Source organism: Paramisgurnus dabryanus, chromosome 11 (assembly GCF_030506205.2).
Source record: "Paramisgurnus dabryanus chromosome 11, PD_genome_1.1, whole genome shotgun sequence".
Taxonomy (NCBI): domain Eukaryota; kingdom Metazoa; phylum Chordata; class Actinopteri; order Cypriniformes; family Cobitidae; genus Paramisgurnus; species Paramisgurnus dabryanus.
In genome coordinates, this window is record NC_133347.1 from 6,716,692 (window position 1) to 6,736,029 (window position 19,338).

Consider the following 19,338-nt stretch of genomic DNA (forward strand, 5'->3'; position numbering starts at 1 on the left):
AAAAAACGCAATGGTAAAAATGTTTAGCTTTTAGTACATCGTTGTGTGAAATGTATACTTTAGCTGCATTTCGTCTGTAAATGACATTCGGACATGACTGTAGGAGTTTGCTAGCCTGGCTCCGCCCTCCTACATGCTTCCGCATAATTTTCATTTCGCTTCAGCAGTACGTCTGGGATAGCTCTGTAGAGTTTTGTTTTCTCCTGCAAAAATCTGCAGGACCAATCAGCGAACAGATGGGGGTGGCTAAGAACGATGACGTTGAGGTTGTGCGTCAGTTTGAGTTGTAGTTCAGTAATGGCAGCGGAGAAAGACGTAGGAAAAGCTATTCGGTCCGTTGTTGCAAAACTGCCGAATATACAGAAGTTAAAGGCGGAGCAAGAACCAGGTTTGCTAAGTTTTGTTTGTCTGATTATTCTGACTTGTTGTTTCCGGACGGTTTCGGTGCATGATATACGTCACGACCACACGTTAGCGATTGGCTTCGGCAGATCCTGAGTGACTCTGGGCAGATCCAATAGTTTTAAACTTCAACAATGGACCCTCCTTAACGGAAGTAACGCTTTGCTATGGAGCATGGCCAGACTCTCTGTACAAATGAAATGAATGTACGAGAGTCTGGTTGGACCAGGCTAGGAGTTCGCCCCCTAGTGGCAGTCGTAATGAAATTTCAGTTTAATCGTAAATCCGTGCCAACATGGGAGATCAACTCAATCAAGCGCAATAGACTTAAATCTAATATGCACCATAAATAAATAAATGAATGTAAATTAATGAAACAATAAACAGCCATGCATATACAACAAAGACTGCCAATATTTTTGGAAAGAACTAAGACTGTCAAAAGATTAATTGCGATTATTCGCTTACCAAATTGAAGTTTTGGTTTGCATAATATATGTGTGTACTGTATGAATATATTATATATATATATATATATATACAGTATAATAAATAATATTATATATATAAATTGAACAAATGTATATATAAAATGCATTTTTCTTAAATGTATGTGTGTATTTGTATATATACACATAATAAATTACACACAGTTCACACAAAAATAATGCAAACACAAACTTTTATTGTGTATGTGATTAATCGTGATTAATCTTTTGACAGCCCTAGAAAGAACTTATGGAGGACAAGGTTTACCTAATAAAGTTTTAGTAGTATTTAATTAGTCAAAATCAATGTCTTTATATATAAATATGTCCTCATTGGTGTGAAATGACCTCTGCCAATGATCTGACTTTTCTTTGTAAGCTTAGAATTTCTTCTCTTTATTTACATTGAACGGTTAAGTCCAAGGAGGCATCCATGTCGTTCTGCATATTAAAAAAAAACTTATATCAGAGAGGGACCAAAAGCACTAGCCTCCCGGAACGCGTTTTCATTCAGAACCAGCTAAAATGGACAAGGAGATCAGTGAGTACATAACGTCTACTGTAGTTGCAACACACATTTGGTGAAAAAAAGTGAGGCGCTAGAGAGCACTATTCGTTTGAATGCAAAATACACTTTTACCACTAGGGAAATCCTACTTATTGTCCCCTTTAAATTAATAATGTATTAATTCTAATCAGTAATCAACTAGTTTTAAACAAATTCAAGTGTTACTGATAAAGTTAAATAAAAAAATCATTAATAATTTTCAGCTCACAAACACTGTTTTGATTGGAATACACTGAAATACATCACTTCCGATCAGTGTGTTGCATGCGGTAGTCGCACAAGTAAATTTTTTTTAAAGCATTCAAAGCTTGTATTGAATCTGAAAATTATGCTTTCGCTTTGCAACTCTCCTTGGGCACAAACGACTTTTGATTTACTAGCAGTCGTTTGTTGTGTACAGTGGAAAGGCGGATTTGGTCACCACTTGGTTATTAATGCAAAAAATGCTTGGATAAATTTCCGAATGCTGAAAACTGAAACAGTTATTTTTGTATTGCAGAAAATGGCTTTGAAACCAACCTCATATACAAAATCTTTTACATAAGTCAAACATTTTCTTAACAGGAGCAAAAGTGCCTGAAAACATTTTTGACCAGAGTAGACTTTTATCCTCCTCAATCTCATAGGATTTTGAGGGGTATATTTCACAAATCCAGTTGGCTTTCAAAGACTTTTTGATATCTTAAATAAATAAAAAGAATTTCAATCTTCAAAAGCAGTGAATTATTGATTTGTATAGTCTCAAACGTATTTGACTGTCTAAAACTACAGGAATTCAGAGAAAAGCACAATATTGTTTGGACATCACATGTTTTTTTACCTAAAGCATCCTGCAGGTATTTCTGTCCGACTAGTTTCAGGTATTCCTCTATAGCTTTAGTAGCCAATGTGTTTTCACGAAATATGAGATGCTCATTGTCTCCACATCTATCCACCTCAGACATCATCAGATCTGTCAGAAAGTCCTGTAAAACAAACAAATGATGAAATATAGTACTGAAAGGTAAAGTAGCCTGGTAGCCAAATTTATTCCATTGGTCTAAGGCGGGGTGCATAATTAAACACTTTGGAAAAAGGGAATTGGGCCAAGTACCAAAACACACTTGTAGCCAATCAGCAGTAAGGGGTGCGTCTACTAACAGAAATCGTTGCCTGGGTTGCGTATGTGTGGGGCAGGTCTATCAAAAGAAGGTCCAAATTCTATTGTATGTTTAGGTGATTTCAAATGTCAACATTGGCTTTCAGAGATCATGCACCCCGCCTTTAAGACAATGTTGTTATTATCAGCTGGTCAGGATATTTAATCAGAGCATTGTTTTACCAGATCCACAATTTTAACCCTTTTCAGGAACACAACCTACTTGCTTTAATCTGTCTCTTCACATTAAATTGGTATTAGAGTATTTTAACCTTGAAAACTAACATTCTAGTTTAAACATACAAGATGAAACACTGAGAAATAAATTGTTTATATGCCTGCTATGCCTGGGCTTCCTTTCTTCCCCCATCTGCCCATACTTTGATCACTGTTTTTGAAGTCCTACACTTTTGTTTTTGAACCAACAAGAGCCAGGGGTCTTACTAGATGACCTGAAAATAGCAAATCCATCTCACAGGGCTTTTCATTTGAAGTCTGAGCACATCACTACTGACTGAAGACACAATGTGTTCCAGATGGAGACGGTTATTGATATCCGACCGGGTGCGTGACTCATATGCAGTGATAGTGTATTGATTGTGAGATAATGGAGATAGTATATTCCAGTGAAATTTACTGTGTTATTCTTTTATATCACTTCCTGTTTACCAGGTTTTTTCGTGACGTCTATTCTGTGTCATGACGTCTATCTTCACCGTCTCCCTGTAATGTGTTTAAGCCCAGTACAACAACAAAAGTACAAACCTATTATGTAAACAGGCTAATGACTTTCCATCAGCATTTATAAACTTGATAAACAAAATAGATGAATCACTATAAAAGTGGTTCATATGACTCTAACATTGAGAGTATTTTTGTCTTGTTGTCAGTAAAAATATCTGAAAAATCTAAAATTAAGAAGTTTTTACTTGATGAGCAAAACGACCCAAGAAAATAAGTCTAGTTTTTAGACTAAAAATATCACATTTAAGTGATTTTGTGCATAAAACAAGAAAAAACATCTGCCAATGGGGTAAGCAAAAAAATCTTGAACATTAACTCTTTCACCGCCAGCGTTTTAAAAAAAAGTTGCCAGCCAGCGCCAGCGTTTTTCATGATTTTCACAAAAGTTTAATGCCTTCCAGAAAATGTTCTTCTTTAAATATATAAACATACAATATACCAAATGAAAGAACAGACCCTCTGCTTTCAAACAAAAAAAAAACGTTTCATCCTAACTTTAGTGGTTCTTTTGCAATCAGCTTTTGAATATGGGTAGGTTTCTGCAAAAACACCACATTTTGAGCAAAAAGTAGAGATAATTCCATTTTTGTGACGGACTTTTCATAGAGATCCCATTCAGAGCGATCTTTAAAACAGACACGGACATGCAGAAGCTTGCCATAGGGCAATACTTCCGGGTTTAAAAAGTTGCGGAAGGGCCACCTGGTGGATAATAGCGGTATTGCGGAAAGACGGAAAATCTCGTCATTGGCGGGGAAGCGTTTTCTCTTAATTGACGAGATATCTCGTCAATGGCGGGGAAAGAGTTAAACACTAAATTCAAGAAAAATTCAAGAAAAATTAGCTTACCTCATTGGCAGTTTTTTTTGCTTGATTTATGCACAAATCACTTAAATTTGATATTTTTGGTCAAAAAAAATAGACTTATTGTCTTGGGTCATATTGCTCATCAAGAAAAAGCTTCTTAATTTAAGAATTTTTAGATATTTTTAGTGATAACAAGACGAAAATACTAAGAAATTTTTTTCTTGAAAATGTGTATGATGCGAGTCATCTTTTCTTCATAAACTCATCCTACACAATGTAAAGAACATACTATGACCTTGATATCTTTAATATTGACTGAGTAAAGCCATTTTTTGCTATAAATTGGCATTGCAATGACAACCCCAGTCTGAGAGTATGCAAAACAGAGAATGAAATTTAAGAGAAACAGCAAACATTGTCTAAGGTAATGCTTTCATATAACCTCAGGGGCTTTAATATTATCATTGAGTCATACGGCCTATTTTTATATTGTATACTTTATATGTTACACTTTGTTTCATAGCACCTTTATAAGGGTCTCTCAAGGCGGTTTACATTAAGAGTACAAAAACAAACAATGCATAAACACACAAACCAAAACAATTAATGCAATAAATAAAGAAAGTAATAATAAAGCACAAAGTGGTCAAGCCAAGATTTCCTTAGAAACAAGTTTCAATACGTGATTTATAAAAAACTGAAAAGACCTATGCATAATTTTGTGCAGATTTGAAAACATCATAAAAACCACAAACATATTTAATTGCGCAAAAACACCATTATTTTGTGTATTTGGTATAATACAATGTGTTTGCGTGGTTTATGGTTAAAAAAATTTATTTTGTAGCTCCAGATTTCCCTCTTTTCCTAAAACGCATGGATTTTGTACAAAACTCATTGATTTGAAAAGCGCCGTGACCCTGTTTGGCCAGCTAATCTGTACCTTGTGATTGGCCTGAATACCTCTGCAGTCAGCCGGAAATGTGACGCTCTTTACCATGTTTGAAAGATTCGGTACCCCACAGTTTGGTTTGCGTCAGCTCACCTTTGAAGGGGTTTGAACCTTTTGCATTTTTTAACATGTACTAATACACATTTACACACCAAAGGAAATGAAAAATCGGGAAATGGACATTAGGTGCCCTTTAAAGATGTAATATAAGTCCTTTGTGTCTGAAGTTTCAGCTTGAAATACCTGACAGATCATTTGTTATAGCATGTCCAAAATGCCCCTATTTAGACGGGAGCAAAAAAGCACTGTTTACATGTGTGTACCTTTAAATGCAAATTAGCTCTTCAGTGCTTTTGGATAAAATAGATCTGATTCCTGTGAATACACTTTGAGTCAATAGTATCTTTAGCCACATTAGCACTACAACTTGCTAACAAACACATATAGAAAAGCTTTTGGGTAAAATTAACCACTCAGTCAGTGGCTGTGGGCGGGGCTTTGTTTGTATGACATCACATTAACAAGAGAATCAAAACAGCATGACTAATTAAGACCGCTTTGGTTTAACGAGAATTAAAAAGGAGGAGTGGGTGGATTTTTTTCATTGTAGGGTTGTTGCTGTCAAAACACATTTATGTCCAAACACTTTGTAAAAGTGGATTTTGCATAATATGTGCCGTTTAATGTTTAGCTTTAGATGGCTTATTAAATTATTTAAGTTAGGAACCATCATCAGCGAGACAATCTATGCTGGATAACCTGTGCCACGAGAGACAGATGAGAGACATTTCTCTTGAAATCAGTGTGGGTGGCGCTGCGATGCTGCTGTCAGCTGAATGTCTGTAAGGGATGCAGGAGTGAGCGCATGTCTACAGCTGGCCCTCATTTCTGCTGATGCTCTGGCGTGGGATCAATGCTTTGCAGCAGATGTATGTCGGTGTTTCGAGAGATAGAGTCAGACTCATTATTTTACACCTCAACAAGCAGCGTTGTCACCTAAGCAGGTGTCCACAACAACTGTGTCTTATGTAAGATGGGAAACAATGCAAAGAGCTCACTCCAAATTGAATAATCACACCACATAAAGCTCTTAATCGTTAGGTGATAAGGGCAAAATCTGAGTCGTTCACTTCGTATGACACTCAGAGGATCAAAAGAGACCCACTTTTACCGAGAGCTCTGCGTCTTTGGCAGGCATCTCAGTGCTCGGTATTCAATTAGGACTCGAGAGCTTAACACAGCCTGCTGAACAGGTCTGCACCACCGTGACACTTTTCCTTAGTCTTACCACGAATCAGACGCGGCAGTGTAACACGTCTTCCCCGGCATGCCTGTCACATCGTATTAAACGTGCCTATAGCTTAATGCCACAATCAGCACAGACCAGAAGGAGACCACAGAGTACATTCTGCATGGATGGAGTATGGACAATAGTGTGGAAACAAAGTGGAAAAAAATTGCAACTCTGTAAATTCACTTCCTGTTTTTCCAATTCACATTGCATATAAACATTTAGCTGTTCAGTTCAAATCTCAAACCTTAGTATTTTGATCATCAGCACTGCAAAAAATAACTTTCTCACTTAGTATTTTTGTCTTGTTTTTAGTACAAATATCAAAAAATTCTTAAATAAAGATGCATTTTTTGATGAGCAAAATGACAAATGAGAAAATAAGTTTTTAGACAAAAAATATAAAATTTAAGTGCATTTGTGCATAAAAGCAAAAAAAAAAAAAAAACAAATCTGCCAATGGGGTAAGCATGATTTTGAAATTGAATTAGGGGTTTAAGAAAAAAAGTTCAAGATTTTTGCATACCATATTGGCAGATTTTTGCTTATTTTATGCACAAATTCACTTAAATTTGATATTTTTTGTCTTAAAACTAGACTTATTTTCTTAGGTAATTTTGCTCATCAAGAAAATGCATCTTGATTTAAGATTTTTTGATATTTGTACTAAAAACAAGACAAAAATACTAAGTGAAAAATATTTTTTTGCAGTGCTGATTAAAATACTACACTGCAAAAAATGATTTTCAAGAAAAAAATCTTAGTATTTTTGTCTTGTTTTCAGTAAAAATATCTAAAAATTCTTAAATTAAGATGCTTTTTCTTGATGAGCAAAACAACCCAAGAAAATAAGTAGTTTTTAGACCAAAAATATCAAATGTAAGTGATTTTGTGCATAAAACAAGCAAAAAATCTGCAAATGGGGTAAGCAAATTTTTCTTGATTTTTTCTTGAGTTTAGGGTTTAAGAAAAATTTTCAAGATTTTTTGCTTCACCACTGGCAGATTTGTATTATGCACAAAATCAAAAAAATTTGATATGTTTGGTCTAAAAACTAGAATTATTTTCTTGGGTCATTTTGCTCATCAAGACAAAGCATCTTAATTTAGATATTTTTACTGAAAACAAGACAAAAATACTAAGATTTTTTTTTTCTTGAAAATAATTTTCTGCAGTGTATACTTTATATACTGTACATCTTACAAGCAAAAGTCTTTATGATGCACACAATTTCCTATTCCTCAACAGCCTGGAGAAGGGTTGCTAAGATCTGCTTAGGGTTCAATGAGATAGGCATGAATATGTAAGAAGAGACTTGTTAAAATAGTCGAGCACCTGTCTCTCCTTTGTGTAACCTGCTTATCTGTCCCCAATGACCATTAACATTTTTGCATTTGGCAGACACTTTTACCTAAAGTGACTTACAGCACCTTATATGGTATACATTTTTTTATGAGTATGCGTTTCCTGGGTTCGAACCCATGACCTTTTGCACTGATAATGAAATAAACTATACAGAAGCAAAAATTACCACCCCTACCCCAGAGCACAGGCCTGCTGATAAATAAATCAGCATATTTATGCTCTGTTTTTTAACTGTGTGCGACCAAGTGAACCAGTTGGATCCTTTAACCAATATGAGCTGATTAAACCTAACACTTGGAGTTTCCCTCGGGCATGCCGAGGATGAATCCTCCATGCATACCAGTGGTGCTTTGTGAAGGGGGGGATGAAATGTAATATAGTTGGTGCAATCTAAAATACAGCATATGCTGTCAGCCGGCTATTTCTAATTTACTTCATAGGGATAATAAATGTGTAGAAATCATAGTATCATTAGTATCAACAACAGCATTTAAAATCTGGCAACAATTTAAAATGAGATGTGACATACAGAAACATTGTTATTTTATTATTAATTATTTTGGTCATGGGTTCGAATCCCATGATTTCCTAAAAATACTGATAAAATGTATACTTTGCAACTCACAGTAAGTCAATTTGGATCAAACTGTCTGACAAACACATAAGTCTAAATGTAGATGCTTATCAGATCTCACTATTGAAGTCATTAAGGCATGCAGACAAAAACAGGAAGTTGATAGGAACTCTGGTATGCGGAGCATGTCGATGGACTTTACAGTACACTTGTATACAATGGGACAATGCTGTACATAACCAAACAGCTTTGTCTTAATAAAGGACTATGGCTTTCACTGACATAAATGGTAGATGACATTCTCAAAAATAACCTATTATGATTTCTGCAAAAGCAACCGCTAAAGAGTCTGAATTGTGCATTGTGGCACCAGGTAGGGCTCATAATAAGTGCTCTTCTAAACAGAACATACATTGTGTTTTGGGATTGCATTATTACTCAGACCCAAATCCTATCTAAGCTCACAGTTGCACTTAGCAATAATACGATTCCCGCATTCTAAAGAACAGCATGGCGAATTTCTATTGGTACATTAGGATGCAACAGCACCTTGGACTTCTGCCAAAGTGCTGCGGGATAAAAACAATCCGGTAACAGCTCATTCTCGCAGCATTCGATCGAAAATGACAAATGAGTGACAAAGTGTCAGACAGTATTGTTTTGTGTGTGATGTCACCAAATTCTGGGCAGATTTATGGTGACTGTTTGAGGCGCCGGACAGGCTCGAGCTTCAGTTAATGAGCACAATTAAAGTGCTCAGCACTATAATAATTAAATGAGGGATGGGGGCTACATCTCGATTGTTCTTTTCTAGCAATGGGGTAAAACATGTCTTGGGCAACGCTCAGCCTTTAGCAACAATCAAAACTGTCAAACTCTTTCTAAGCCCACTGCTCAACAAACCCTTCAAGATAATATCTCTACTGGACAACAATAAACTCCCACTTTTAAAGACTTAATGTTATCAAAACTGTAGTTTTGTGGCCAAGTTCATGTCTGTTTGCTATAAACGGTTTCAGCAGTAACAACATAAACAAGCGGCTTTCGTGGTCCTCACGTAACTTCCGGTAAAACTCCGCTAAGAATAAATTACAACAAAGTACTTTAAACATAGTTTATTTACATAACAAGCAAAATAACCGACACGTAGATTACCTAGGAAATCAAAACGTTATTTTTTTCGACAAGGTATTTGTTCAAGAGTTCAGTTTAGCAACTAGTCAGACCATTAAAAAACTGAAACCGAAAGTAACGTTCGGACTAGACGCGTGTGCGTCCGATGAAACCATCTATAATTACAGTAAGGCCTGCATGATATTAAATCTTTCACCGCCATTGACGAGTTAACTGGTCAATTAAGAGAAAACGCTTACTTGCCAATGACAAGTTTTTCCAGCAATCCGTATTTCCGCTATTATTCCCCAGGTGGCGCTCTTACCCAGCTTATTAAACCCAAAAGTATCCCTTAGGGCAAACAGTTTAAACTACGTGTATGTTTTGATCATCGCTCTGAATCTAAAATTTATCAAAAGTCCTTCACAAAAACGCAACTATCTCAGCTTTTGCTCAAAATTTGAGAGGTGATAAAACGAGAAAAAAATAAAGGTAAGATGAAATCTTTTTTTTTTAAAGCAGAGGGTCTGATCTTTTTATTTGATATATTGTATGTTTGTATATTTAAAAAATAAACTTTTCTGGAAGGCATTCAACTTTGTGAAAATCATAAAAAATGCTGGCACTTAACCTTTTTTTTTTTTACCCCCAGGGGTCCAAAAACACGTCAAGGCGTTTTGACGTGTTTTCTTATTATCATGGCAGAATCAACTTAAAATACTCCATCATTAATAATCATACACTTATGTGTTTGACATCATTTGAAACTGTGAAGGGTCCTCTTTAATATGTGTACATTCACAATAACATTAGATCTTTGTGTTTTTGTCAAATAAAGAAAATAAACAGGGTGCGCATTCAGACATTTCTGTCTCCGTCAGCTGTCGCTCAAATCACGTTACAAAATCAGTTGAAACTCCGCGAATACTCGTCACACAAACATGATACACATATCCAAAGAAATCCTGAAATGTCTATTTTTAAACAAGCTACGTACGTTTTAAACAAACACATACATTTGTCCTCACATTCTTTACTGTAGTTCCCTCTCACATTACTGCCTCATTATGCAGCTCATTATGCGAGCCTTTGTTTGCTAGCTGTCAATCAATCCTTCTCGCAGACGGCCCCTCTAAACAAACACAAAAGTGTCTTACAATTTCTAAATCAATATATTGTTTTATGTGAATGAGTAGGCAGGATGATTTTCACATCATTTTAAAGAAAAAACTCTAGACTACTAGATTCTGTTTAGGAAAGTCTTGTTAAAACATGTTTAGTATGTTTTTTGTGGACTTATATCAGTGACTTAAAAATTTTGCTTTTTTAAAAACCACCCATAAACATTTTTACAAACATGTACATACATGTAGCTCATATAATATTTTAGCCCAGTTTGTGCTGAACACAGTGGTATGAGACACTTGCCATTATTATGTTTTAAAGCAAATGAAAAAAGACCAAATGTAAGAGCATTTCAGAACCTCTGACAGTGTCCCAAAATGGTCGGACCCCAGAGGGTTAAACGCTGGCAGGAAAGAAACGCAATATGCTATTAACTTGCTAAATAATAAAACATGCCAAGGGTTCCCAAACTTGGGGTTTGTGGGGTTGCCAAGGATTTGTGAGTTGAAAAAATAATTATATTAAAATTAAGAAGAAAGAAAATGACCAAATGAAGGTCCAAAAACAGGCAATAATAACTATGTAAAATATTACTGATTATTTAAAACGGATGAAAAAAAATGTTTTTTAAATTAAACATGTAAATGTGCTATTAAATTATTAAAAAAACCTTTGTGATATGCATAGTGCAATACATACTTTTGTGATTTTTCAAAAATGTAAGTATATCTTGCGCCCTTAGTTCAAACCAATGTATATTCTCAATGTATATGTACTTAACTCTTTCACCGCCATTGACGAGATATCTCGTCAATTAAGAGAAAACGCTTCCCCGCCAATGACGAGATTTTCCGTCTTTCCGCAATACCGCTATTATCCACCAGGTGCCCTTCCGCAACTTTTTAAACCCGGAAGTATTGCCCAATGGCAAGCGGCTGCATGTCCGTGTCTGTTTTAAAGATGGCTCTGAATGGGATCTCTACGAAAAGTCTGTCACAAAAATGGAATTATCTCTGCTTTTTGCTCAAAATGTGGTGTTTTTGCAGAAACCTACCCATATTCAAAAGCTGATTACAAAAGAACCAATGAAGGTAGGATGAAACGTTTTTTTTTTTTTTTTTTTGAAAGCAGAGGGTCTGTTCTTTCATTTGGTATATTGTATGTTTATATATTTAAAGAAGAACATTTTCTGGAAGGCATTAAACTTTGGTGAAAATCATGAAAAACGCTGGCGGGCAACTTTTTTAAAAAACGCTGGCGGTAAAAGAGTTAAAAACTGTTGACAAAATTAGCTTTAAGAAAAAAAAAACATTTAAACTGCATACTATTTTTCCTCTATGAAATCTAAACAAGAACAATAATAACAAAGGGCCAGATTTACCAAACAGAGCAATTTTTAGAAGATGAAGATTTACTGACAAGGCACGCGGTAAAGAACAACGGAGCAACATCTAATTTCAATAGTGACCAATGCAATTTAAGACATGCTTTTTTAAGCATTAAATAATGTCGCAAGGAAATTGGTGGGTGCAACCAGTTGTAAATTATTTAAATAATCATCCCATAAATCCTCCTTTGCGTCTAAAAAGGGAAACTCACACAAATGCATATGCACTAAATTCAGTTGCAAACATAACTATGTCATCGCCTTTTCAGAGCTTATTTTCACTGCGTGTCTACAGTAAATCCCAACAGTATTTTTTTTAACGACAAAAGAGGCGTCTGCTCTGGTGCAAGCTGTCAGTAAATCTGGCTCTTATGATCCAAATGTCTGTCCAATCAAATTCTCACATCCCTCACCCAAATACCACCATATTTTGACTAGAAATAGCATATAGGAAATATTGCTTTATGCTTTTGTGTAAATTTTGTGTAGTCATATTTTAGAAAAGCTAAATTACCTCTAACAGTTATATATGGTTATATATGTTATGAAGCGGGAAAGAACCTACATTCAATTCAATTCAGAATTCAACTTCAGCTTTTTGCATGCACTTCATTTTCTTACCTTGGCTTTGCCTGTGCTTTGAAGTATATGAACAAGAGCACACGCCATCTCTTCCTTGTTCTTCACACTCAGAGCCGGCTCCAGCAACGAGCACATTAACATATAATTATTTGTAATATACTCTGCAAACTCTTTGTACAGCTCCATGGGGAGGATGCTCATGCTCTGATATCGTGACTTCATTCGGACCATCGGTCCCGGTCCCTTTCCTTTATTGGGATTCGGCATGCTCACGGAATACCATTTTTCCACAAACTGTCGCCCTGTGACCGCCGCTATGGGTATATTGACCAGGCCCACGTAATTATTTTTGTCCTTCTTTTTCTTTTTGTCCGTTTCCTTATAAACGTGCACAGTGATGCTCTTGACGGAGGGCAGGTTGTTAAACTCAAAGTGTTCGCCCCAGAAAACATTGTCCGTTTTGAGTTTGCAAGTAGTCCGTGCGTATAATGTGTCATCCAGACAGAGTTCGCAGAAATATTTTTTCTTCGCTGGCAAGTCCTTGGCCTCGATAATCCAACATTTCAGCATGTTTTCCACCCGTCGGGTGTTATCCTGTAAAAGAGAATAAAAACTTCTTATAATATACTCAAGTGTTTTTTTTTACACATCATATTTATTTATTTAATTATAAATGTAAAATTTGCCTTTGTTGTAAAATTTTCCTGAAATATGTGCATCTGAGTTTTATGCAGTCCTTCCAGAAGAGTTTTTTTGTGATTGTTGCAAACAAAAATCCTTAATCTTGCGGCACGTTGTCTTAAATGCGATGGATGCGGGATATTTGTGCAATTCTATGCAATAAAATTGCTGGAACTTGCAAACACTGCGGGAACTTGCGTCACTTCATAACGTTCTCATGGCAACGGGACATGGCATCGCTTGTGTGAAGTAAATGCAACATTTTTCAACTTTCTGCTAAGATATATGTGACTTTTGCTACGAAAATGTGGGGATTATGAAATCATGCAAGCCCCGCATATTTTGCGCATGGAAATCTGCAATTTATGCTGTAAAAGTGCGGGTATTTGAAAAAATGCGGCCCGCACATAAATATGCGGAGTTTGACGGATTATGCGTTGAAATATACGATTGCATAATTGCGTTTTTGTGGGTATAAGGACATTTAGCTACTTTTTTAAGTCTGTTCTGTTTTGTATTTTTCTTAACATTGGTTGGTTTTTTGTTGATCTTTTAAAAATCGTTTATAGTCATTTCCGACAATTTTTTCCAAACACATTAGAAGTGTTCGAAAAATATTGCTAAAACACGTTACAATGTCTGTAAACCATGTACTAAATTGTGAAGTTACACCGTTAAACAGTTTTTCCTCATTTCTGAACTCGGAAAAAGGGTCGCTCGATGACGCACCGGAGCCACCGAAAATGACCCGTCCCTAACACATTTGTGAGCATCCATTCAGGTTGTAGCTGTATTTGAAAGAGCGGAGAGATGGCAGCTTTTCCGAGAGTGGGCGTGGTTTCAGCACCGACAGCGGACACGCCCCCAGCCCCTGACAGCAGAAAATCCTGCCTGCTTTTACAAGATTTTGATAACTTATTTTATTTCCTTGGTGTTTTTCGTCATTCAAATTTGGCTGGGTGGTTAATAACACATATTTCTTGTGTGACAAACTGAGAACACATTTAATATCGGCCTTTAAAGGGACTTTAAATAGCATATGTTCATAACCAGTATGTTTTAGTAAATTTGTTTGATTATTGCCATTCATGCATAATTTCGTCTTATTGAAAAACACGCCAATTTCATCAGTAATTTTGTTGACAGGATAAATAACGCAAGTTAAAGCTCTGCAAATTAAGTCCGAAACTCCCATAAGGATCATAGATCCTGGTAAGCCGGGGTTAATGCAGGCAAGTCAATCAGTAAAGATCAATATGAAAGTCCAGTTGTATAGCTGACTGTAGCTCAAACCTCAAGTCTTCTAGAATTACCCGCAATTCCGATCAATCATCCGGTTTACCTTGTTGGGATGCACAGCACGTCTCAAATTCTCCATCCATTTGTCTCGTTCGGCAGCCGACCGACAGGAAAAGCACTTGCTTCCTGTTGAAGTAGTTACCTGCAATTACAGATTACAATTATCAAATTTGCAGGTAAGTGCATTAATGGAGGCAGATAGGACTGTAGTGTAGATCAGGAGATCTGGCGGTGGACATGACCTGCGAGATGTACTGAATTCCACAGCACTCAAACAATAAAGAGACCAATTACATATAAAGTAAGAATAAAGCTCCCAGACAGCCCAAAGAGACGAAATGCAATTAGAAATGCATTTGTAGCATTATATGTGATAACTGTTAGCTTTGATAGTTGGCGCAGATGCCTTTTTCAAATATTATTATGTACAAACATTGCACATGCAACACTGTCAGAAACAAAATGGTCAAAAAATGGTCCTTTGCTGTCACTGGGGTCGTACCCTTTCAAAAAGTTTACCTTTGCACCTAAATAGTTCATATAACTACCTCAGGAGGTACACACTCATACCATAGACTGCAAATTAGTACCCTAAATGTACATACTGTACCCAAATGTATACATATTTGTACCCAAATAGTACATATTAGGACCTTTTCAAAGGGTTCTGCACTGGTGACATTTACTTTTTCAACAGTGTTTCTTTGCATTGATCTTTTAAAGGGGACATATCATGAAAATCTGACTTTTTTCATGTTTAACTCTTTCACCGCCAGCATTTAAAAAAAAGTTGCCAGCCAGCGCCAGCGTTTTTCATGATTTTCACCAAAGTTTAATGCCTTCCAGAAAATCTTTAAATATATAAACATACAATATACCAAATGAAAGAACAGACCCTCTGCTTTCAAACAAAAAAAACCGTTTCATCCTACCTTCAGTGGTTCTTTTGTAATCAGCTTTTGAATATGGGTAGGTTTCTGCAAAAACACCACATTTTGAGCAAAAAGCAGAGATAATTCCATTTTTGTGACGGACTTTTCATAGAGATCCCATTCAGAGCGATCTTTAAAACAGACACGGACATTCAGCAGCTTGCCATAGGGCAATACTTCCGGTTTTAAAAAGTTGCGGAAGGATAATAGCGGTATTGCGGAAAGACGGAAAATCTCGTCATTGGCGGGGAAGCGTTTTCTCTTAATTGACGAGATATCTCGTCAATGGCGGGAAAGAGTTAAGTGCTATAATAGGGTCCACAGTGCTTCTATCAACCTAGAAAACATGAAAAAAATCCACCCAGTAAATTAGTTTTGGAAAACTATCTCTGCAAGCATGTAAAAAATAGCTAATTGAAATTTGGCTCCCCTTGTGATGTCAGAAGGGGATAATTCCGCCCCTTAATCTGCACTATCCATACAAGGCACAGCCATTTAGTGCATCTTAAAAAGGTCTTGTGAAATGTCCCCTTTAAAGACAAGTTATAAGTACACTGTCAGAAAAAATTGTCAAAATATATACCCTAGCTGTCACTGGGGCTGCACCCTTTTTTCAACAAGTACACATTTCTATCTAAAGAGTTCATAATAGTACCTCAAAGGTACGTTTTGGTACCAAAGAGAGCTTGTTAGCACCTCAAACGTATATATTAGCATCTCAAAGGTACATATTGGTACCAAATATCTGGACCTTTTTAAAGGGTACTGCCCCAGATTACCCTTTTTTCTAACAGTATAGAGATCAACATTTAAACAGCGTTCTGCTCTGTTTTGATTGCAAAAACTTTTGTAAATGCTTTCTTTCTCATCTTCTTGTCATTCCAAGTCTGTACTGTATAACTTAAGTAAATCTGCAGCATGCAATGACTGATCACAGTATAATTTAGGTTCCCTCTTTCCTGCACCCTATAACCTTATGATTATATAACCATCTGGTTTAAGCGTGTCTTCCTTGTAGCACACATGAAAATCATCCAGTAATACGATCTGTGTCCCCTCGTTGACTTAACTGTTGAATGGCAAGATAGCGCTGCTATTTCTGCTAACTGTTTGATCTTGGCTAATGGCCATAATGAAGTTTAAATGGCCCTTTGCTATGTGCTATTTTGAGACTGGACTGACATTAAAACTCTCCTTCCTGCAATTTATAGATAATTCTGGTTGCAACAGTTTTAACAAAGCAGTGCTGCAATTGACCCCTCACAAAACTATGCAACTCACTGGAGAAAGCAGAAAATTCTTGCGTCTTTAGTTGCAGTTTACAGATAAAAATTATTGAAAAAATGTATGCAATAAAATTGTCAATTGAAAATAGTAGTATAATAGCTGTAGGTACTATACAGGGGTGCGTTTCCCGAAAGCATCGTTTGCCAACTACGGTCGCAAGTATCATCGTTTCAGCATAGTTCACCGATGCGGGTGTTTCTCGAACCCATCGTTCCAGCAGACATTCGCAAACTGCATGCGAAGTTGTGTTAAAACTGTCGTTAAAAGCAAAGTTCCTTGTTATTATAATATGTAGACTAAGTTGATTATGATTTTGAACAAAATAAGCAAAAAACACGTAGTACAGTCAATATCCATCATTCTAAATATATAAAAAATTTATTTTACGTCTTTAAGTTTGTAAACAGAATTAAACGTGCTGCATTTGAAAACTGCGCATGTGTGCAGTCCTACGAGCTTTAAGACCCTGGGGAATCCCTGGGAGGAGTGACGTAAGAGGGAACTTGCACATTAATTGAATATCTTGAAAACAAACAACAGATAACTAAAATCACGATAACAAAATCAGTCTTCCGATGCCATATATGTTATTTATAGCAATAATCTGACATTAGATTGATTTGCAGAGATTAATTAGTACTTCACCTCCCACGTTGCATTATCAACTATGTTGTTAAACCAACATGGTTCACACGACGAATGTGTGACAATGTTACTATGCTTTCGGGAAACAGTCGTGACAAGGTAGTTCGTTTCTCCAACTATGTATCGTACTATGTTGGTTCAGCAGCGAGTTGCGTCGTTGTTCTGGAAACGCACCCCAGATCTATTCCTAATGTTTATGAAAACACACTTACTATGACCTTAATCAATATTTAATAAATCAAAGTTATTAAAATCACTTTACCTTCGAGCAAATGCGTATTTGTAAGGGTTAATCCAAAGTTTAATCCACAATAAACCCCTTTTTTAAAAAAGGGAATAATCTCAAAGAATCTACTGTCAGTACTATACGACTATGTAAAATTACTCAGCTTTTTGTGATTTACTGTTATAATTCTATATAATATAAAGAGAATTCTGTGAAAATGTAATCTTGATATCTTTTAACTCTTTCCCCGCCATTGATGAGTTATCTAGTCAATTATGAGAAATCCCTTCCCTGCCAATGACGAGTTTTTACGGCAATCCATATCTCCGCTATTAACCACTAGGTGGTGCTCTTACCTAACAAATAAAACACTAAAGTATCCACTGATCCAAAAACAGTAAAAAAGCTGTCTATGTTGTGAATCTGATCTCTAAACAAAAGTCTTTTTTTTTTAAATGCAATTATCTCGGCTTTTTGTTCAAAATGTGGAAATTTTGGAGGAAACTTCCCATATTTGAGAGCAGATAAAAAGAAAACAAATGAAGATAGGATGAAACAGTTTTTTGTTCAAAAGTTGGGGGTCTGTTCTTTCATTTGATATATTATATGTTTATATATTTAAAGCAGAACATTATCTGAAAGGCATTAAACTTTTGTGAAAATGGTAGGGAAAGAGTTAATATTGATTAAGGCCATGTCAAAGACTGAAATAAATTTGAAATCAACTGAAATAAAACTTTTAATCTAATCTCATAATTAGATTGAGACTTTAGCCTGGATTTCACAGACAGGGACACAAAGAGGAAAAAAAACTTAAAACATTGCAAATAAAAGCTTGCTAAAGCAGAACTGGTCTGTGTGATGGGTCGAAGCAGACTCAGAGTTCAGCTGACTCACCTCGAAGCAGAAATCCTGTCCCAGGATGCTGCTGTGCACCGGTTTGATGAGAACTTCCTCTTCCATACTGAGATCTAGAGCTTCTACCGCACTGCTGGGACTGAGCAACGACTCGTGAGACCGTGATTCCTTCAGCCTCGGCATCAGATGGGATCTGCTGGAGCCAGACGAGAAAAACACATGCATCAAAGTTACAACTGTCCATATTACAGTCCAAAAGGCATGTAGCTCAGAGCCACTGGTGCAAATATAGTGGACAGAGGAAAGCATTATCACTCCAGACCATTGTGCAGGTCTGATCTGCAAGCACAGGATATATTTGGAAGAGGTTTTTGCCGCTAAAGTTGGGTCAACCGGTTTTTCCACCTGACACTGTAAATGTTTACAATGTTGTCAATAAATAAGAACATGAAATGAATCATTGTTTCTGTTTGCTTTAGGCAAAGTGTTTTTGTATATGGTTGTGACAGAATATATTTAAGCACTAAGAATACCTTTTACAATGTCACAAAAACACACACAAAAACGGAATAAGAATTATACAAAATACATAACAAATATATTAGCATCCCGAACAACTCATCATTTTATACTAATGCTGCAGAATCACATTTGAAATGTGCAACCCTTTAAATTTGAAAAAATTTGGACCTATTAATCGTTCATTCGCTGTAGTGATATGTGAATATATTGCAGAAGCCGATATATCGGCCGATATTTTGATTTTTTTAATCAGCATAAATAAATCGGTAAATCTTTTCAATCGGCCAGTAAATTTCTCTTATACTTAAATTTGATGTTTGAAATGAAAAAAAAAACACTCAGTGTCACTCAA

The 19,338-nt window shown here is 36.1% G+C and overlaps 1 protein-coding gene across 7 annotated transcripts in view; it reads right to left on the minus strand.

Moving 5' to 3' along the window:
- dab2ipa (DAB2 interacting protein a) overlaps positions 1-19,338 on the minus strand; it is a 112,765-nt gene that overhangs the window by 16,222 nt on the left and 77,205 nt on the right. For 4 of the 7 annotated variants that reach the window (XM_065248374.1, XM_065248372.2, XM_065248377.2 and 1 more), the window contains 4 exons: positions 18,504-18,660; positions 14,560-14,658; positions 12,576-13,130; positions 2,279-2,423 (listed from right to left, as the gene is read on the minus strand). In XM_065248374.1, coding sequence (XP_065104446.1) covers positions 2,279-2,423; positions 12,576-13,130; positions 14,560-14,658; positions 18,504-18,660 — 956 coding nt within the window. The remainder of the gene's footprint in view (positions 1-2,278; positions 2,424-12,575; positions 13,131-14,559; positions 14,659-18,503; positions 18,661-19,338) is intronic. The other 3 variants (XM_065248373.2, XM_065248378.2, XM_065248376.2) reach the window with 1 other exon arrangement.